Genomic DNA, 21,473 nt, shown 5'->3' on the forward strand with positions numbered 1-21,473 from the left:
CTGGCGGGCGTGTGTGCTGGTGAGCACAGCTGACGGGCGTGTGCTGGTGAGCAGAGCTGATGGGCGTGTGTGTTGGTGAGCAGGGCTGGCGGGCGTGTGTGCTGGTGAGCAGGGCTGGCGGGCGTGTGTGCTGGTGAGCAGGGCTGGCGGGCGTGTGTGCTGGTGAGCAGAGCTGACGGGCGTGTGCTGGTGAGCAGAGCTGATGGGCGTGTGTGTTGGTGAGCAGGGCTGGCGGGCGTGTGTGCTGGTGAGCAGGGCTGGCGGGCGTGTGTGCTGGTGAGCAGGGCTGGCGGGCGTGTGTGCTGGTGAGCAGGGCTGACGGGAGCGTGTGCTGGTGAGCAGGGCTGGCGGGCGTGTGTGTTGGTGAGCAGAGCTGACGGGCGCGTGTGTTGGTGAGCAGGGCTGGCGGGCGTGTGTGCTGGTGAGCAGGGCTGGCGGGCGTGTGCTGGTGAGCAGAGCTGATGGGCGTGTGTGTTGGTGAGCAGGGCTGGCGGGCGTGTGTGCTGGTGAGCAGGGCTGGCGGGCGTGTGTGCTGGTGAGCAGGGCTGGCGGGCGTGTGTGCTGGTGAGCACAGCGGGCCGAGGTTGCTGTCCAGTCTGATGGCCCGGAAGCCCCCAGCCCGGGGCGTGAATGGCGTTGAGTTCCTCCTCTCGGTGCAGCCGCGTCACGGAGAGTGTGGCACGGTTTCTTTCCAGTTAGGAAACGGGTTTTGAACCCTTCCGCGCTCTGACCTCCACACTGCCCCCAACAGCAAGGTCGCGTGGCTCGGGGGCCGGAGGGGCGATGGAGCCGACACTGAGGCTCTCCGCCCCGCCCCGTCCCGTCCCCTCCCCTCTGCTGTGAGCGCAACCACACTCTGCCCGGTTCCGGGTGGGACCCACGCTCCTGGCAGGATCTCCTGGCCGGTGGGGAGAGGGGCACCCACGGAGAGCGTCGCGGGGGGAGGAGCACCCCCGGAGGGTTGCGCGGGGCCGGAACGCAGCTTCGCGCTGTCCCGGGTTCTGGTGACCGGGCCCCGCGACCTGGCGGGGTGGAGCCGCGTCCACACGCCGAGCCCGGGGGAGTGACTGCAGCCCGGGAGACGCCACGCTTCCTCTCCCGGCGCTAATGCCTCCTCTCTGCCAGCCGCGTGGGCTGAAGAGCAGGTGAAAATAACCTGTCAGCCTTTGTGTCTCTCTCAGAAGCCTTAATGCCTCTCTGAACAGGGCTTTGAAACCTTGCTCTGGCTGCGTGCAAGAATAAGGTAATGGCACTCGGTCCTGAGAGCCATTTCCTCCATCATCATTAGGAAAATGACCTGCTCGCAGCCGCGGCCCAAGCCAGACGCGTGACCCCGCCGGGAACCGCCGAGCCCCGACCGGGGCGGGCGGGAACGAGCCAATCCGTCGAGAACCCACGAGACGTAAAGGAGCCTCCCACGTCGACTCCACGTTTCCCTAGGGACATTTTAATACCCACAGGCATGGGGAGGGGGCAGGTGGAGGGGGGGCAGGTGGAGGGGGGGCAGGCCGTTTCGGACCTCTAACCTACACGCTAACGACCAAGATCTACGTGGCTCGCGGCGGACCTGACCCACGGACCGGGAACCCGGTGCGGCCCCTATCAGGCCTCGCGCACACGCGGCCGCGGACCACGCAGCCACACCCCGCCGCTCCGCTCTCGGCGAGAAGCCCCGGTGGCCGGTGGCTCTTCCCGCAGCCCGCGTCTGCTCTGGGGCAGCCCCACGGCCCGCTTGGAGACCCAGCGCTGTGTCCAACAAGCACTGGCCGAATCGGGCTCGAGCGCGCGAGTGAACACGTGGGGGACACAGCAGAAGGCTGCCACGCGAGTGTCCACGGACGCCACACGCCCGCGTCTGTGCGCTCGTGGCGCAGACGTGCGAGCCGGGCGACTCTGAACCAGAACGGAGGGCGAGTCCCTCGGGACCCACCTTGTGCAGCTCGTGCAAAGCTGTGACCCAGTCCGCAGGTGCCGGGGCTCTAGAACCCTGAGCGCGGAATGTGGGTGCCACCGGCACGGGGGTTGTTAAGCCCCTAAGATGCCCACCGGAGGCCGGCTGTCTAGTCGACTGCATCGCCAGGTCATGCTCTGGCGCTCGGGAACACGTCTCTCTTATCACACCCCCGTCAGCCCGCCTCGCTCCTCGTCAACAGACTCCGCCAGCCAGACGGAAACGCTCAGACGCCACCGCTCCCTGAACACAGCGTCGTGGCCTGAGGATGACTGCGGAGCGTGCGGGAAGCGTGCGTAGGTTATGGAAGGGGCTGAGCAGGTGCGTGTGCGTGTGCGTGTGTGTGCGTGTGTGGTGCCGCGTCCTGGAATCCACCCCCCATCACCACAGGAAGGGAGTGCTCGCCGTGTCACTGAACAAGACCACTTGGGGCTGCCTAGCGGAAGGGCTCCATCTAGTGGAGCCGGGCGGAGTGGGGAGGTTCACCCGGAAAGGGACGTGAGCCCTGGCTCGCGGGCTCCACTGCGGCCCGAGAGAAAGGAAGGCGATGAGGATGAAGATGGGAAAGGAGGACGATGAAGGTGAGGACGGCGTGGACAGAGGCGGCCCCGGGGGGACCCCGGAGGCGCCCCCATCGCCTTGGTAAGACGTGGAAGCGATTACTCTGTGGAGTTCTAACAGGCAGAAAGCAAGCAACTCGGGGACGAGGCCTGGACGCACGCGCGAGGCCGGGCGGAGCGCCAGTCCCGGGGCCTCTGCTACCTCCGATCAATAAATAGCACAGGCGCTGTGCTGCGTAAGCATCGAGTAAAGCGCGGCACGCTCTCACAGCGTGGATAACGTCTGCGAGACGCACCTCGCATTCCTCAGTGATCTCTCATTCCTTCACCCCGGTGCCTGAATTAGCCAGACGGGCCCAGCCCGAAACGACGCCGACAGCGCCAAGGAAGAAGAAGGGGCGGGTGGGGGGAATGGAGGGTTATTCTTCGCATTGTCACGCTCCCTCGTCTGCACGTGCTCCAGTGCCTCCCCCAGAAAGCAGCTACGAGCAAAGGGAAGCCGTGTGACGTGTTTATTCACGTGCACCGCGAAGGCCCACTGCGGATCAGAAGGAAGGGCGGGGGGGGGGGGGGACGGCAGCGAGCGGGGCTGAGGGGGGGGAGGCTCCCACGGCGGCGCCCGCCCGCGCTGCCCTCCCACGCAGGGCCCAACGCGCCAGGACGCGCCCACGCCGGCCGGGCCGGGGACACGAGCCCGCGCTGCAAGACCGCCGTCATCCTCAGCGATGCGTGTCCCCGCGGATCATTCCAGAAACACTCAGGTAATTCCGAGAAGCACCCCCTCCCGAGGCAGCCCCAAGCACTTTTGAAAACTGTGACCCACGCGCAGTCCTGGAGGCCGCGTGGGGCCCTGCACCGCGAGGGTGAGCGCGGGGGGGGGGGGGGGGCAGCGCAAGGCGGCCACGCCGCCCTCTGAACCCGGCGCCGCCCTCTGAACCCGGTGCCGCCCTCTGAACCCGGCACCACCCTTCTGTCCCCAGTGCCGCCCTCTGAACCCGGCGCCGCCCTCTGAACCCGGCGCCGCCCTCTGTCCCCGGTGCCGCCCTCTGAACCCAGCGCCACCCTTCTGTCCCCGGTGCCGCCCTCTGAACCTGGTGCTGCCCTCTGAACCCGGCGCCGCCCTCTGTCCCCGGTGCAGCCCTCTGTCCCCAGTGCTGCCCTCTGTCCCCAGTGCCGCCCTCTGAACCCGGCGCCGCCCTCTGAACCCGGCACCACCCTTCTGTCCCCAGTGCCGCCCTCTGTCCCCGGTGCCGCCCTCTGAACCCAGCGCCACCCTTCTGTCCCCGGTGCCGCCCTCTGTCCCCGGTGCCGCCCTCTGAACCCAGCGCCACCCTTCTGTCCCCGGTGCCGCCCTCTGAACCTGGTGCTGCCCTCTGAACCCGGCGCCGCCCTCTGTCCCCGGTGCAGCCCTCTGTCCCCAGTGCTGCCCTCTGTCCCCAGTGCCGCCCTCTGAACCCGGCGCCGCCCTCTGAACCCGGCACCACCCTTCTGTCCCCAGTGCCGCCCTCTGTCCCCGGTGCCGCCCTCTGAACCCAGCGCCACCCTTCTGTCCCCGGTGCCGCCCTCTGAACCTGGTGCTGCCCTCTGAACCCGGCGCCGCCCTCTGTCCCCGGTGCAGCCCTCTGTCCCCAGTGCTGCCCTCTGTCCCCAGTGCCGCCCTCTGAACCCGGCGCCGCCCTCTGAACCCGGTGCCGCCCTCTGAACCGGGCACCACCCTCTGAACCCGGCACCGCCCTTCTGTCCCCGGCACCGCCCTCTGAACCCGGCGGCGCCCTCTGAACCCGGCACCACCCTCTGAACCCGGCACCGCCCTCTGAACCCGGTGCCGCCCTCTGAACCCGGTGCCGCCCTCTGAACCCGGCGCCGCCCTCTGTCCCTGGTGCAGCCCTCTGTCCCCAGTGCCGCCCTCTGTCCCCAGTGCCGCCCTCTGTCCCCGGTGCCGCCCTCTGAACCCGGCGCCGCCCTCTGAACCCGGCGCGTGTACAGGTCGCAGGGCACTCACCGCCCGGAGGACGCCGCCTTGGCCGAGCCCGCGTTCTCGAACAGCTGAGCCTTGGCTGCCACTCTGAAAAACAGTGGGGAGGCCATCTTGAGTGCGGCTCAGGGCCGGCCGGGCCGGCGAGGGGCCCGGGAGCCGCGTGATTCCGACAGCGAGGCCAGCCAGAACCCCTCGCTCGGCGTGCAATCCGAGCACTCACGGCACACCAAGCGACGAGGAGCGGGGACCCCCCCGCCCCCCAGCGGGGCCTCACACTTCCGTTGAGAGGGAGCTGGAGCTGTGACCGCCAGCTCGCGGGGGGGGGGGGGGCGCTTACACCCCCAGGAGATGAGGACGCAGGGAAGGGAACGCCCCCCCCCCCCCCCCCGCTCCCGAAGGAGGGGACGGAGACGGTGGCGCACGGACGGCGCCTTCCGACGGTGAGGGAGAGCAGACGCCAGCACCCCGGCGAGCTCCTCGCACCCTTGCTGCCGCGAGGCGCGGACCCCCGCACCCACGCGGTTCGCCTGCGGGTTTGGCGCTGGGCCCTCGGCACCCTGGGGACCGGGGCCACGCGAGCGTGTCCACACTTACACGGAGCCCGGCCTCTGGTAGCCATTGCTGGACGTGGCGTCCGGTCTCGGCCTCCTGAACATTTTGGGGGGCAGCTCTGGGTTCGGTGTGGTTTTGGGCGACTCCCTGGAGCCCAGAGAAGTTAAGCTCTGAACGGACCCACTGTAGCTCTTGGTTCCTAGAAGGAAAGCCCAGGAGAACAGGCGAGATGACGGCGCTGGAGCCGCCGCTGCCGCGCGCGCAGGGAGGCGCTTCCTCCGGGCTGCAGGGGGCGGCACGGAACGAGTGGGGGTGCAGCCGCCCGCCGCTCACGAGGCCAAGACCTACGGCCATTGAAAGACCCCGCCCCACGGAGAGACTGAGGCAGAGCTGCAGCAGCGCAGAGCGGAAGACCCGGGCTCCGGATCGGGGAGACTGAGGCAGAGCACAGAGAGGGAGACCCGGGCTCCGGAGCGGGGAGACTGAGGCAGAGCACAGTGTGGAAGACCCGGGCCCCGGAGCGGGGAGACTGAGGCAGAGCGCAGTGTGGAAGACCCGGGCCCCGGAGCGGGGAGACTGAGGCAGAGCGCAGTGTGGAAGACCCGGGGTCCCGAGCGGGGAGACCGAGGCAGAGCGCAGTGAGGAAGACCCAGGCCCCGGAGCGGGGAGACTGAGGCAGAGCGCAGTGTGGAAGACCCAGGCCCCGGAGCGGGGAGACCGAGGCAGAGCGCAGTGAGGAAGACCCGGGCCCCGGAGCGGAGTCGTGAGCGCGCCCGCGTCTCCCGTCAGCTCTCCCGGGCGTGGAGCGACGCCCGCACGGCGCTCTGGCGCTCTGCTCACCTTCCGCTGCGGCGATGGACCTGAGGGAGGGGGCGGGGGTCCGCCTGAGCCCCGCGAGCCCGTAGGGCCCCTTCTTGAGCAGGTCGGCGGGCGGGGAGCCGTCGCCCGGGCCGGGGACCGAGGCCACGCTCTGGCTGTCCGACTCCGCGTCGGTCCTGGCGGCGTCTTCGCGGGAGCTCGACTCGGGGCTGGTGGTCCAGAGGCCCAGGCCCTTCTGCCCGCTGGAGGAGCCCGGGGCGGCGATCCAGGGGACCCCGCCGGGCTTCTCCCGGGGCGCGCACGGGGCCGGCTTGCTCGTGCTGTTCTGCTCCGAGGAGTGGGAGGACAGGGACTCGACGCTGCCCATGGGCGTGCTGTCGGGGCTGCTGCTGTACGAGTCGCCTGGGGGGGAGGGGGGGGAGGGGGGACAGAGTCACGGGTGGGCCTTCCGCCTCCTGCGTCCTCGTCTGACCCCACGGGGGACGCGGGGCGGAGAGCTGTCCCTCGGCACGGGGGGAGGCCCGCAAGTTCACATGTGGCCTCGGGGACTGCGTTTCCTATCCCTCAAGGAAGATTCTGGAAAGGGCACCGAAGGGGGGGGCGGCGCCCCGCTCCGGGCCGTTTCATTCACCGACTGGAGCCCCGACGGTCTGTTTGCAGCAGGACTTGGAAGCCGGGGTGGAGTCTTTGGGGACAGCGTCGGGCCGGTGGGCGGCCCGGGGCCGCCGCCTCTCCCTCCCTCCCCTCCCTGCCCCCCTCCCCCTCCTCCCCCTGCACACCGGCGCCCCGAGCAAGGCGGGCAGCGGCTGCTGGGTGAAGCTCGTTTGCCAAGTGCTGGGGAAGGAGCAGCATGAAGAGGCCGGCAGCGCAGCGCACGGCCGGGCAGCGAACGCGCGGGCGACGCCGTCTGCTACCACACGGGCCGGCGGGCAGATCTGGGGGCTCCGAGGGGCCCCGCGTGGGGAGAGCCCGGCTGGCCACCACCTGGACGCCAGGACGAAGCCCGCAGCCACACCGCCGGCCTGGACGGAGGGGAACCCCGTCTTCTCTTCCCGGGCAGCACGGCGGCACGCGCCGGTCACGCTCTCGGGAGGAGCGGGGAGGAGCGTCTTGGGCCCCACCCCGCCGTCGCGGGGAGGGCGGGGGCGCGCGGGCGCGGTGGACTTACTGTCGGGCTCCGCCAGGCACGGGGTGTACCGGCCCCGGGGCTTCCTCGGGCCGGTGGACAGGCAGATGGCGCGCGCCCGGCGGGACCCGGATCGGGACTGGGGCTGGGGGAGCGGCACGCTGGGGTCCGGGGCCGAGTGGAAGATCTGCGCGGGAGACGCGAGGGCTCAGAGACGGACGGCACGGACCCGGACACAGACCCCACACCGCGCACCTCGGAGCCGGGCAGGAATCTCAGAACCAGAGCGATGCGTGGCACGCGCACACTAACATGCACAGCCCCCACACCACGCATGCACACCACACACCACGCATGCACACGCACACTAACATGCGCACCCCACACACCACGCATGCACACCCCACACCACGCATGCACACGCACACTAACATGCACACGCACACTAACATGCACACGCACACTAACATGCACAGCCCCCACACCACGCATGCACACCCCACACCACGCATGCACACCCCACACCACGCATGCACACCACACACCACGCATGCACACCACACACCACACATGCACACACACACTAACATGCACACCCCCACACCACGCATGCACACCACACACCACGCATGCACACCACACACCACGCATGCACACCACACACCACGCATGCACACCCCACACCACGCATGCACACACACACTAACATGCGCACCCCCCACACCACGCATGCACACCACACACCACGCATGCACACACACACTAACATGCACACCACACACCACGCATGCACACCACACACCACGCATGCACACACACACTAACATGCACACCCCCACACCACGCATGCACACCACACACCACACATGCACACACACACTAACATGCACACCCCCCACACCATGCATGCACACACCACGCATGCACACGCACACTAACATGCACACCCCCACCACGCATGCACACCACACACCACGCATGCACACCACACACCACGCATGCACACGCACACTAACATGCACACCCCCCACACCACGCATGCACACCACACACCACGCATGCACACGCACCATCATGCACACACCCCCACACCATACATGCACACGCACCATCATATATAGTACACATACCACACGTGTGCATGCACTGCACACACATACACATCACACGCCACGCACCATGTACACACCCCGGCCCAATGCACACACACCACACACATCACAAGCATGCACCTATACACGCACACATGCACACCATGTGCACGCACACATGCCACAAATGCACACACACACAGTCCTGGAGCAACAGGACTTTTCCTCCCTTGGGATTCCTTTTCCGTTGCTCCTTACACCGCGGAAGCATGAGTTACCTGTCCCAAGAGCTTTAAGAACCTGGCACACGAGAACGGGAGTCTGGGTCAAGACACGGCCTCGCCCTGGGGGGCAGTTCCTTCCTCCCTTCTCTAAGGAGGGCAGAAGCCCAGGGGGAGGCTGGAGCCTTTCTCCCCCTGAAGAGGAGCTCAGGGCTGCCCTCCCCTGCCCTCCCCTGCCCTGCCCTCCCCCTCTCCTCCCCTGCCCTCCCCTCTCCTCCCCTGCCCTGCCCTCCCCCTCTCCTCCCATGCCCTCCCCTCCCCTCCCCTGCCCTGCCCTCCCAGGCTGGTTTCTCGGCCTCCTTCGCCCACGCTGGCCTCACACCGCAGCCCTTGCCCCCGGGGCTCGCCGGGATGGCTAGGTGGCGCTCGGGCCGCCAGTGAGGCAACTGCGAGTAATGGATGGGGTGCGGGTAATACGCGGGCCCCACAACGCTAGAGAAGGAAGCGCCCCAGCTCACCGGCGGGGGAGGAACAGAAAGACCGCGAGCAGCCCGGGGGACTCCGCGGAGGCCGCGACACCCCCGCTGGGCCGCAGGCTTGGGAGGGCGCGGCGTGAGCGCGGCGGGGGGGGGGGGGGGGGTCCGGCCTACCTTGTCATAGTGCTCCATGAGGATCTCCACCACGATGTTCTGGAACTTGATGCTCATCATGGCGGCCACCGTCTCCTCCTGGGCTCGCATCAGAGTGGGGCCGAAGATGACGCCCAGGTTGGAGACGGTCATCAGGTTCTGCTGGCTGTGCAGCGACACCCTGCGGACCAAGGGCGTCGGCAGCCTCAGGGGGCCGCCCCCCCCCGCCCGAGGCTGACTCCCCTCCCCCAGGCCGGAGTGAGGCGCGAGCACCCCGCGAATGCAGAAAGCTCTGCAGAGAATACGCGGTAATTTGTGGGCTGAGGTCACCGGGCCGGGCTGGGAAACACAAGGAACTACCCCTCACAACGCCCAACGGCGCCACGGAGCCTCTCGTTCAGCCTGCCTCGCCCCTCCCCTCCGCCCCCGCCCCCCGACGGGAAGAAATGACCAGTGACGGGGAGCCAGGCACGCGGGGCCCGAGACTGCTGACGTCCAAGCTTAAATGACTGAAGGGAAAGCATCCGCTTCCCAAATGGAGTGCGAACGCCACACCGGTCTCCCAGGGTCGGGTCATTTCTGCGGGGCTGGTTTGCTTCAGAATAGGCAGTTACAAGCAGCACACACGAGCCAACTACCTGTGCGCTCAAGAAAACGCTGACATTCTACTTCCAGGCGTGGTCCTAGGTACACTGAATCATCGGAGCAAGTCAGTCCCTCTTACCACACACACAGAAAATTCTAGAAGGCCCCGAGGTCATGTAAGTTAGGAGGAGAGGGGCCTCTCAACTCAAGTCTCCCCAATGCAAGTCAAGGGCTCCCCTGAGCTCACCAAATACACGGCTGCTCAGCGAAGGGGCATCGAGCCTCCTCTTCCCTCTAAAACTTCCCCGACGGCCTCTCGTGCTGGAAATGCACTGGGGAAGCCGTGAGACGGGGAGCCGCCCTCTTGCCTGCCTTGAACACCCAGGGAGCCGGGCGCCCCCGGTTCCCGCCTGCCCTCCCAGCCACTCAGGGGACGGAGGCCTGGAGACGCCAAAGCCCGCCCGGGGGCGACGTCCAGGAGACCCGTCTCCAGGCAACCCTGCGCAGCGCTGGGCTCATCTGGAGAGCGGACGCGTTCCTGGGAAGGTGGCTCACGGGAGCACCTCCTCCTAGCCACCGGCACCGGTCAGCCTGTGGGAAGGGAATGGGGGAGGGAGCACATGCACGGCTGCACGCGCACACACACACACGCACACAGTACGAGATTACACTCCTGCACGCCACAGCCACAAGTAAGCAAACTGAGAAAATGCCAGAAGACACTGAGGCCACGGGCATGTGACATTTCCCATTCACTGACTCTGGTGTGTGTGTCGGGGGGACCCGCTGACCTCCCTGCTCACAAGAAACATACGTACTTACACACACGTAAGGAAACGGATTCCTCATACGCCTCCCAGTAGCTATCCATGCTACCATTACCTCAACAGCAGCCAAGGATATGACTATTCGCGTGACAGAAGCAGGTCGAGGGGCACACGTGTACCCAAAGACGCACTTGAGACTGCCAGATATCACAGCGGCTGTACACGCGTAAAGACACCCACACGTCCAACACACGGGCGCGCAGTGAAGTAAGCGGGCACAAAGCGGGAGCATTACTTGACCAGGTGCTTGATGAGCAGGTCCAGCATCTCGCGGTTCTTCTCCGGCAGCTTGTGCACCAACGCGTGCACGGCCTCCACCCGGTAGTTCTGGTCGTCCGACTCTGTGGGGAGAAAAGGTCGCAGGCGCTCGCGTCTCTACGGCCGGCGTCCCAACCACGGCCGCCCCAGAGCCCACAGAGCTCCGCTTCACTGGGGGGGCGGGGGGGGGGTCGGTTCACTCGGAGACTCCAGAGCTCCCACCTAGCTGCCGGATACGGAAGAGGTCAGACCAGGTGAAATCAGGGCTGGGGTAAACAAATGTCCCCCAAGAAAACCTAACCCCAGCGGGGGGGGGGGGGGAGATGAGATATAAATACCAAAGAAAAAGAAAACCAAAACCAGACACGAAAGAAAAGAGCGTCACCCCCCGACTTTTGAGTTCCGCGACCCAGGCTCTGGGCCTGTTCTGCTAAGGAATTCTGAGATAACCTCTCAGTCTTCAAATCGCTGATTTTTTTACTCAGGTGGATTAAGAAAAAAAACACCCCAAACTAAACAACTAACTTTCATTGAACAACCTAGTTTGGCATGGAGCAGCTAGCTCCTCCTTGACTCACATGAAAGATGAACTCCTGGACAGACGACATATTTTTTTTTTTTTTTTTTTTGCCAGTCCTGGGCTTGGACTCAGGGCCTGAGCACTGTCCCTGGCTTCCTTTTGCTCAAGGCTAGCACTCTGCCACTTGAGCCACAGCGCCACTTCCGGCCATTTTCTGCATATGTGGTGCTGGGGAATCGAACCCAGGGCCTCATGGATACGAGGGGAGCACTCTTGCCACTAGGCCATATCCCCAGCCCCCAGACGACATATTCTAATATCACTGTCATTTGCATAGAAACAACTGAAGAACAAAAGGCGATCTGGGCTAAGAGTTGGAAAATAAAATCAACCAAAAAACCGCAGCCGGGCTCGTTATGCTTTTTATGTCATGAAGTGGCCGGCGCCTCTGGGGAGGCGTCGTGCGTGCCCGGCTGTCACGCCGGTTCGTGAAACGAGGCCGGAGTCTGCTCGTTGGCCCTGCGAAGCCGGGGTCCGTGGCCGAATCCAGCTCTGCACGCTGCTTTCTCATCGCCTGGACCGCCACGCGCGGCCGGGCTTCCGTGAGGCTCCACGTGGCGAGGGGAGCACTCCACGACCCGTGCCGACTCAGGGCCAGGCTGCCGCTGCTGCATGGTCGCTCGGCCGCGGCGTCCGCCCACCCCGCGGGGGCCCGGGGCGCGCGTGCGGTACTCACTGACGGCCAGGATGAAGTCCTTGTGCAGCTTGTACGTCATCAGTGGCTCGGCCAGGCACCTGCCGCGGGGACGGAAGACAGCGCGCTCACGCGGGGCGCCCCCCCCCCAAGCGCAGCGCCCCTCTGGAACTCAGAGGTCCTCCCCGGTCAACCGGCAGCCACCGGGAGGCAGCGGGAGTGGCCGGGGAGAGGGTCACGCAGGCTCCCATCCTCCGTGGAGGCCCCTCAGCAGGCCGCCTCTGCCTCAGGAGGAGACGAGGGCATCATTTCCATGAGGGCCAGAGCCAGTCTCAGACACGGGCACCGGAGAGCAAGAGGAGACACGCGCATCTCCATTTGCGTACGCACACTCGGAAGGGCCTCGCGGGCTTCACCCGAGGCAGAAGCCGGGGCCCTGGGTGCCGTGACGCCTGCCCGTGCGCGCGGCAGCCGTGGCCAGGGCAGAGGCAGAGGCGGGGCCTTCTCAGCCACGTGGCCAGGCCCCGGGGGCGCCAGCCCTCCACGCCACCCCAGCAAGCCCGCACCGGGCAGCTCACGCTCCGGAAACATCCCCGCGCGGAGGGACGCGCGACCACACACAAGCGACCGCACACAAGCGACCGGGGAGCCCAGCGGCAGAGCTGCCGGGCCAGTGCAGGGCCGGAGCCCACGCCAGCCCCGCCCTCTCCCGAACACACGCGAACTCGGGACTCACAGAGCGGGGTGCGGGGGGGCTCGTGAGGCAGCACTGAAGAGAAGCTGACGTTCCACGACGGGAAGTGAGTGGAGTGGGGCTGAGTGTGCAGCCTCTGTGCGTGTGTACCACCTCCACGTGTGCTCTGTGCGTGTGTACCACTCCACGTGTGCTGTGTGTGTACCACTCCACGTGTGCTCTGTGCGTGTGTACCACTCCACGTGTGCTCTGTGCGTGTGTACCACTCCACGTGTGCTCTGTGCGTGTGTACCACTCCACGTGTGCTCTGTGCGTGTGTACCACTCCACGTGTGCTCTGTGCGTGTGTACCACCTCCACGTGTGCTCTGTGTGCATGTGTACCACCTCCACGTGTGCTCTTTGTGTGTACCACCTCCACGTGTGCTCTTTGTGTGTACCACCTCCACGTGTGCTCTGTGTGCATGTGTACCACCTCCACGTGTGCTCTTTGTGTGTACCACCTCCACGTGTGCTCTTTGTGTGGACCACCTCCACGTGTGCTCTTTGTGTGTACCACCTCCACGTGTGCTCTGTGCGTGTGTACCACCTCCACGTGTGCTCTGTGCGTGTGTACCACCTCTGCACGTGCACACCTCCTCTGGGTGTGCACACAGCTTCCGCGCCCAGCCCCCCTCCCCGTTCACGCGATCTCCGGCACTCACCTGAGGTAGTTCTTCAGCCCACTCGTGATCGTCTTGTTGTCCCACAGTTCCACGTCAATGTCAATATCTGGAGGGGATTTAGGAGCTGGAAGGAATACAAACACATAGTTAAACTGTGTGATTCAAAACAGGACTGCCGGTGTCACGTGACTCCCCACAGGAGTGGGTGGGGGGAGGGACAGGAGCGGGCGGAGGAGGGACAGGAGCAGGCGGGAGGAGGGACAGGAGCGGGCGGGAGGAGGGACAAGAGCGGGCGGAGGAGGGACAGGAGCGGGCGGAGGAGGGACAGGAGCGGGCGGAGGAGGGACAGGAGCAGGCGGGAGGAGGGACAGGAGCGGGCGGGAGGAGGGACAAGAGCGGGCGGAGGAGGGACAGGAGCGGGCGGAGGAGGGACAGGAGCGGGCGGAGGAGGGACAAGAGCGGGCGGAGGAGGGACAGGAGCGGGCGGAGGAGGGACAGGAGCGGGCGGAGGAGGGACAGGAGCGGGCGGAGGAGGGACAGGAGCAGGCGGGAGGAGGGACAGGAGCGGGCGGGAGGAGGGACAAGAGCGGGCGGAGGAGGGACAGGAGTGGGCGGAGGAGGGACAGGAGCGGGCGGAGGAGGGACAAGAGCGGGCGGAGGAGGGACAGGAGCGGGCGGAGGAGGGACAGGAGCGGGCGGGAGGAGGGACAGGAGCGGGCGGAGGAGGGACAGTCCTTTCCTAGGAGGCCCGGAGTGAAGGTGAGGCTCGCGCCCGCCACACACGAGCGTCCGCGGCCATTCCCACAGGGGAGGGCGCCGGGGCGGTACAGGGACACCCCCATCCCCCCGTCAGAGCCTGAGGCGTGGGGAGGCGGGGTGCAGGGACACCCCATCTCCCCGTCACCCACGCAGGGGCCGAGGCGTGGGGAGGCGGGGTGCAGGGACACCCCATCTCCCCGTCACCCACGCGGGGGCCGAGGCGTGGGGAGGCGGGGTGCAGGGACACCCCATCCCCCCGTCAGAGCCTGAGGCGTGGGGAGGCGGGGTGCAGGGACACCCCATCTCCCTGTCACCCACGCGGGGGCCGAGGCGTGGGGAGGCGGGGTGCAGGGACACCCCATCTCCCCGTCACCCACGCGGGGGCCGAGGCGTGGGGAGGCGGGGTGCAGGGACACCCCATCTCCCCGTCACCCACGCGGGGGCCGAGGCGTGGGGAGGCGGGGCGCAGGGACACCCCATCTCCCCATCGGCGTGGGGAAGCGGGACACACGACCGTCCCAAGCTCCCCAGGCTGAGCTGGGATTCAGAGTGCGGCCTCTGTTGTTCCCTCGTCACCGGGTAACCCAACGCGAGCCTGGAAACCAGGCCCAGCCCCCAAATGCCCCCCTCCCCCCCGGCTCCCATTCCTCTGTCATAGCTGAACACGGACCTGGGGGCCCGGGGCCGGGGTGGGGCTCGGCGGATGTGTGAGCCCCGTGAAGGCGCTGACCCCACGAGCACCTTGAGCTCAGGGTAAATGTGAGCTGAGAGCACAGAGAGGAGTGGGCGGGCGCGGCGGGTGCTCCGGGCCTCGAGGGAGGGCAGGGCGGGGCGGGACGGGACGGGGCGGGGCGGGGCGGGGCGGGCGGGCACTTACAGAAGGTGGTGCTCATGAGCCTCTGCACCTTGGAGTTGACGCCTCCGATCCGGTACAGGCCCAGGGTGGTGATGCCTGGCGGGGGGGGAACCGGGGGAGCGTGGCCTGAGCACCGGGCGGGGAGGGGGGGCCCCCTGGAGGTGGGTGGGGAGGGTGGGGGGGCGGCCCCCTGGAGGCGGGCGGGGGGGCAGGCGGTCCCCCAGAGCCCGCTCCGCGCGTGGAGGGAAGCCCGCCCTCCGCCACGCTCTCCGCGTGGAGGGCGGCAGGACGGGAGGCGCCGGGCGAGCCCTCCGTCTCCGGCCTCGGAGTCGGGGTCCCGCGTGCCCCGGGCCCGCTCCGCCTCCGCTTTCCCGGCGAGGCGAGGGCGCAGCGTGGACGGGGCCCGCCCGGCTCCTCCCCCGCGGCGCAGGGCGCGTGGCCCGGGGGGGGGGCTGGCGCCCACCCACCTCGCGTCTCCACGGCCTGGATGCATTTCCTCACGAAGTTGAAGCCGGCCTCGTTCAAGTACACTGGAAGGGAGAGGGGACCCGTGACCGCGCGCGGAGCCGGACGCCGGCCTTCGCGTCCGTCCCGGGTGCCCCCCCCCCCCCGCCGCGTGGAATGGAGGAGGAGGTTGGTCACGGGAGAAAGGCTGATCGTCAGAGAGGTCGGAGCAAACATCGTCAGGCAGACGACACGGCACAGGGCGGGGATGCGAGGAGCCGGTGCCCCGGAACCACTGAGAAGCGGGCGAAGGTGGAACTGCCCTTCAACGAGAGCACACACGCCTCCCTCCCTTCAGACTCAACAAAACCTAAGCTGACTGTGGAACCAAGGTTCCGGACTGTTCTAGAACGGGCAACAAGTGGTTCCTGACGACTCATCCCGCTGCACCGAGCTTGCTCGAGTACCTTCTTGATGGGGTCTAGCAGGGTGAGTAGGAGCCTGGCCCCCAGCTCCTTCCCTGTCTTAGATGAATCCAGAGGGAAACTCAGAACCCAGCTGTGACCCCATTTCCAGGAGCCGAACCCGCGTAACACTCATGGCGTTTCGGCCTCCGGAGGTAGAAGTGGAGGAGAGACTGACTGAATACTCTTCCTTGATGCAATCAAAAGCTAAGGGCAAACGTTCCCTCCGGCGCCCGTGACGTGCCCCGGGCCTCGGCTTTCGTAGAAGCCCCCGTGAAGTTCCCAGGGGCAGCGCAGCAGCACAGAAGCTGTTCCTCTCGAGAGGATCCCCACGGCCGCGGGGAGGGAACCGCGTGGGCCACACGGAAGCCCTCGCCCGTGCAGACCCCGCCCGAGCCCGGGGTGCCCGGCGCCCGCCGCCTGCCCTGCTCCCCGCGCGCCGTCCTGGTCTGCCATTTCAGACGAAAAATCACCGGAGAGACGCGCACCACGGCCGTCACCCCCGCCCGGCCCGGGGCCCCCACCGCGCAGCACGGCCCCGGGTCCCGCCACCCTGCTCCGCCCTCCACGGTCCCGGCCCACCCTCTTGCACGGGAATCAACTCCACCGGATCAGAGCCGCAGGGAGGGACGAGGCTGGGTCGTGACCCGGATGTCTGAGGACGCCCGGGGCGGACGCACTTGCCGGAGGTAGAAGCAGCTCCACGGCTCCGTGGATGGCGGGGGGAACCCGGCCCTAGGCCCACGCGGGTGCGGCGGGAGGGGACCTCGCCGGGGGAGCGGCGGCGGGGAGGGGCGCACGGGAGGAGGAGCTCTGCGGGCCTCGCCCAGACCCAGCGGGAAGAGCGGGCTGGGAAGCCGCCACACCGAAGCCACGCGCGATCAGGGACAAGGCTCGGGCAGCGGCCCCAGAGAGTGCCAGACACACGGACCGGGAGGGAGGGGGGCTGCGTGCGCCCCCGTGGACACCTGAGACGAGGGGGGCCGTCAACAAAGAGGATCCGCTTCCTGGCCAGGGGAGTTGCCCCGCGACCCACGCACAGGTGGAGATGGGATGGGGGGGCGGGGCGGGGAGGGGCGGGGTGGGGCGGGGCCGGGAGCGGTGGGGAGGAGGACAGACGGGACGGCACTGCCAAGGTGCACCCCACTCGCCCCTGGAAAGCCCTTTGTACAACTGTCCACGCATCATAAAGGTAAATAACACATAAAACACTGCCGTGACGCTCGCGGGGTTTGGGGGGGGGGGGAGTGACTTACTTTCTTCTTTCTTGCTGATTATCGCGGGCAGGGTGTAAATCTGAAAAGCGAAGGGTGTGGGTCAGGGGCCTGAGCCCGTGGCCTGCCCGGGCGACTGGCCGGAGGCGGCTGCGGCGTGGACACACCACGGGCCCAGCGCGGGACACAGCAGGGCCAGGCCGCGCGCCCGGCCCCGCCGCTCCACCCTGCCACGGGACCCCGGCTGTGGCCGGGCCCGCCCGGCCTCCGGCTCCTGCCCATCCCCGGCCGCGCCGACCCGGGAGAAGCTCCGGGCCTCCCCTCAGTCTGTAGCCAACAGCGCCCGCCGTGCGCAGAAAGCCCGCAGGGACCGCCCAGGGCGACGCCCCTCGGGTTCGCCGCCCACCGCGACTTCGCTCACGAACGTCCCCGTGGCCCGCGCCGGCGCGGGGCTTCTCACCCATTTGTGGAGAAGCACAGAGGCTTCAAATTACAATAACAAAGTAAACACATGGATCATGGACTTTCTTGCTTTGCAGCACCGGGAGAGCACCATGGCTGCCCCCCCCAGCCCCCCGCCCCAGCCGGACACGACCGACGGCCACCACCCGCGGCCGATGGCTGACGGGGCCCGCGCGCCGCGCTCACCGGTTCCTTCCCGTCCATGGCTTCCAGCCACAGCTTCCGGTTGGCTTCGGAGAAGGCCTGCAGCGTGATGACGCCGTGCCTGGGGGCGGAACGTCCCCGCGTCAGGTCGCCCCCGGCCACGCCGCCGCGTGTGCCCCGACGTCCAGACCCCCCGTCAGCGGTCACGGTGAGCACGTGACCAGAAGGAAGGGGGAGGACGAGGGCGTGGAGGAGGGGAGAGAGGGCCCAGGGGACGAGGGCGTGGAGGAGGGGAGAGAGGGCCCAGGGGACGAGGGCGTGGAGGAGGGGAGAGAGGGCCCGGGGGACGAGGGCGTGGAGGAGGGGAGAGAGGGCCCGGGGGACGAGGGCGTGGAGGAGGGGAGAGAGGGCCCAGCAGACACAGGTGGCCTCGGAGAGCACGAGGGGACCGAGGCACTGCACGCACGCGTGCGACTTCAACTGTCATCGTCACGAGTGGGGCACCCACGGGGCGTTCTGGGTGCGGGGCTGTGAGCAGAGCGAGTCTTACACTGCTCTCTGTGTGATTCGTTTCCTTTCTAAGTAAGTGCTGGTGGCGTGCGTGCGTGACAGACCGGAAAACACACACGCACACACGTCGCCGTTGACCTGCACACACACAGAAAGCAAACACACTTAGAGGCATAAAGGGGAAAGAGTCCAGACCTCTCCACGACTTCTATATCGAAGCAGAACCGCTTGTCGATGGAGTCCGTCTTCCGCCGGATGCACGATTTTAACTTGAACATCTCCGGGGAGCTGGTCACCAGGCCGTTCTGCAACGCGAGAGACCGCGCGTGACCCACGCCACGCCGTGAGCCGGCACGCGCTTCCCGGACCGAGCCACGCGACCCGAAGCTGCCCACCACGCGAGCTCGTCGGCCGCGAGAGCCGGAGAAGGCCGCGGCCCCTCCCCGGCCCGGACCCGTCGGTCACGACCCCCCGCCCCCACCCTGCGCGCGCCGTCCAGGGGCGCCTGTCACCTGTGAGTCACACCCCCCCTCCACCCACACCCACGGACGTCCGCGTTCGGGAAGGTCTACACGTCATCAGAAGAGTGAGGGCGTGCGCTGTTCTTCTCGTGACTTGTGCAACACACGTATGACCAGGATTCCACCCAGAGGAGCAGCCGCCACGCACGCTCACCACTTTCCCGCCGGACTTCACCTCCGAAACGCTCATGGTGAAGGTCTTGCTCGCCTTGTCGTACGTGCAGTAGTGCTTGGTCCACGTGAAGCCGAGCGGTCCTGGCGGGAGGCGGGGAAAGGACGGGTTCGCCTCTGCACACCGTGTGCGGCCGGACCGTCTCCACGGCAACGGTGGGCATCGCCGGGGGGGGGGCGGTCGGGGCGCGGGGGAGGGCACGCGCGAGTCGGCCGGCGTGGGCTTGCGCTGCGGGGCTGTGGCCCACCGTCGGGCTTCCCCGCCCACGGGCATCCGTCCGTCCACACCCCACCACAGGCCGTGTGGAGATCTCTGCGAGTGCAACCCCACCCGGACTGCACCCTACACCCGCATTGCGCCCTACACCACCGCGCATCACCGCCCGCGTGTCAGGGACTAGAAGCTTGACGGCGGCAGGAGTGCCGGGGGTTGGGCACCGTCTCCATAGCTTGGACAGGGGCAGACACAGAGCGGTCACTCGATAACTACGTGACAGCTGGCCCAAGCGACGAAGGACGTGGGGCTGGGGGGGCTGGGGTGCCCCCCACGCCCCAGTCCGCGTCACCCCGGTCCCGAGGACGTGCACGTCCAGAAGGGAGCGTCTCACGACGGGCAGCAAGCCCACGTGGCTGCAGAATGGAGGCAGAGGCACCGCACAGACACAGGCCTGGGGAAACTGAGGCAGAAGTCACCGTGCCTTTAGCACGGCCGGAGGGCAGCCCGGGGCCCCCCCGGTTCGCCCAGCTGACAGGCAGCGTCCGGGGCGCCACGCTCCTTCGGCGAGGGCGGTGCCGTGGCCCCGCGGCCGGGGACTCGCTTGGAAGCTCAGGAGGGAGGTCACCGTGGCAAGACATAATTGCCCATTTGACGGCCGCCAAGCGGCAGGCGGGGGACGGAGGGAAATGTCACCGCGGGAGGGGAGGCGCGCGGGACAGTCACCACGAGGGTGGCTCCGGACGACGGCTCCGGTTCCCAGCTGCCCCTGAGATCCGGGGAAGCCGGGTAGCTGCGGCCCCGGAGGAGGCTGCCGAGAGGGGAGGCTGAGAGGCAGACCCGCCGCCCTCCCTTTGGGGGTGGGCGGGGCGGGTGGGAGGGGGGACGGGGGAGGAGCGCGGGGGACTCACGCTTCTCCTGGACGTAGAGGTAGCCCTCCATGGTCCACTGGCTGGGCGGCCTGTAGTCCTGGCTGGCCGACTTCACCCTCTGCATCAGCCGCTCCACCTCCTGCCGCGTGCTTTCGAAGTTGTTCCTCGTCTGAAGTCGACAGAAAGGACTCAGGGCGGAGGGACGGCCCGACCCCGGGAGCACGAAGGGGGCCCCCGCCCGGCTGGGGCCTGTGCCTGAGCCCCTGCGGCCCGGCTCCCCCGCTCAGGGGAGAGGACCTCCCCGCCCCCACACTGACGATACCAGCTGCACCACGCAACACTCAACCGACAGTAGACCTGAATTCTTGTTGAGGAGTTAACGACTGTAATACTTGTTACCTACACGGTGGCACTGTGTCAAGCTGCAAGACATTCCCTGCTGTCGCTCACCACCAAGAGGTTTCCCAGAGACATATAACTGAAGTACAGTTATAGTCGGGTGTGGACGCGAAAATGAGCCCCTAAAAATGACTGGATCTCCACATTCTGCCTTCATCTGCTTTATGTCATGTCTGAAGTTACAGAAAATGTTTGCTCCGTGAAATTCTCTCTTGTATTTAGATCTCATGATCTTCATAATGCATGTCTGAAAACATAAAAATCCTTTCCTCCCTCCCTCCCTCCCTCCTTCCCTCCCTTCCTATTTTTCTGTGTGAACACAAGGATTTGATTTTCCCCCAATTTCTTCCTCTTTTCCTGTTCCTGGTTCCCACGGATCTTAATTAATTGTATTTAATACAGAAATAAATTATAAAATACCATGGATTTTACAGTTTTCCTTTTCAATATTTAGTGGAAAATCCTGAATGTATTCCATGTTGGAAATCAATGGAAACGAATTAAAAGTGAAATCAGTTCTGCTGGAAACTCTAAATGCTAAACTCAAAACACAAGTAGAATAAATCCAATTACGTATTTCTCATGGGACATTTTAATTGTAGTTTTACTGAACATCTCTGCAATACTAAGAATCAGATAAGCAAAGAAATACAAGCTTTTTACAGAATAACAAGAGCACAGGTTTCCTCAGTGATTTTGGTGGCTATACCCGGTACTGCGGGTTGGATTTATGGAAACATTCCCACAACCGGGACCTCATGCTTTGTCAGTTTGGGTAATGCAGACATGAACGGCTAAAACCGCTTTTGCTGCGGCTTTGCTTCTCTTTAGGTGACGTTTGGCACTTGAAGGTTGGAACCTGGGCAGCTCCGTAATCAAGTGCTATGTTTAGGGTCAGCCAGCAAGTTCCCCCAGCTTTGAAGTATAAACGACCAAACTAAAGTTGTACACATTTAAGGTGCGTGCGATGTCTTCATGGACACACACACTGAGAGGCGATGATCAAGCTGACCCTCGCCGCGGGCACCAGCTCTACCAGCTCAGCCACGGCTCTACCTCCGGCTGTTTTGGGTGGTTAGCTGGAGAGTGTCAGGAGCTTTTCAGAACAGGCTGGCACCAAGCCATCATCCTCACATCTCAGCCTCCTGAACAGTTGGGATTACAGGCGTGAGCCACAGTGCCGGGCTCTAAGGTTTGCTTTTATAAACGCTACAAACGCACACTTTTCTACCGTAAGCTCTCTTGGGGTGTGCCGGCGGCGAGGGGTTGCACAGC

The 21,473-nt window shown here is 66.2% G+C and overlaps 1 protein-coding gene across 2 annotated transcripts in view; it reads right to left on the reverse strand.

Annotated features, from left to right (window-relative positions):
- Positions 1–21,473, reverse strand: part of Arhgap42 (Rho GTPase activating protein 42) — a 101,951-nt gene that overhangs the window by 4,916 nt on the left and 75,562 nt on the right. For both annotated transcript variants that reach the window (XM_048344053.1, XM_048344054.1), the window contains exons 8-22: positions 19,839–19,968; positions 18,697–18,797; positions 18,217–18,326; positions 17,554–17,632; positions 16,948–16,987; positions 15,251–15,313; positions 14,805–14,879; positions 13,208–13,292; positions 11,854–11,912; positions 10,575–10,680; positions 8,949–9,108; positions 7,029–7,173; positions 5,882–6,262; positions 5,084–5,240; positions 4,514–4,576 (exon numbers count right to left, since the gene is read on the reverse strand). In XM_048344053.1, coding sequence (XP_048200010.1) covers positions 4,514–4,576; positions 5,084–5,240; positions 5,882–6,262; positions 7,029–7,173; positions 8,949–9,108; positions 10,575–10,680; positions 11,854–11,912; positions 13,208–13,292; positions 14,805–14,879; positions 15,251–15,313; positions 16,948–16,987; positions 17,554–17,632; positions 18,217–18,326; positions 18,697–18,797; positions 19,839–19,968 — 1,754 coding nt within the window. The remainder of the gene's footprint in view (positions 1–4,513; positions 4,577–5,083; positions 5,241–5,881; positions 6,263–7,028; positions 7,174–8,948; positions 9,109–10,574; positions 10,681–11,853; positions 11,913–13,207; positions 13,293–14,804; positions 14,880–15,250; positions 15,314–16,947; positions 16,988–17,553; positions 17,633–18,216; positions 18,327–18,696; positions 18,798–19,838; positions 19,969–21,473) is intronic.

Source organism: Perognathus longimembris, chromosome 3, assembly GCF_023159225.1.
Source record: "Perognathus longimembris pacificus isolate PPM17 chromosome 3, ASM2315922v1, whole genome shotgun sequence".
Taxonomy (NCBI): domain Eukaryota; kingdom Metazoa; phylum Chordata; class Mammalia; order Rodentia; family Heteromyidae; genus Perognathus; species Perognathus longimembris.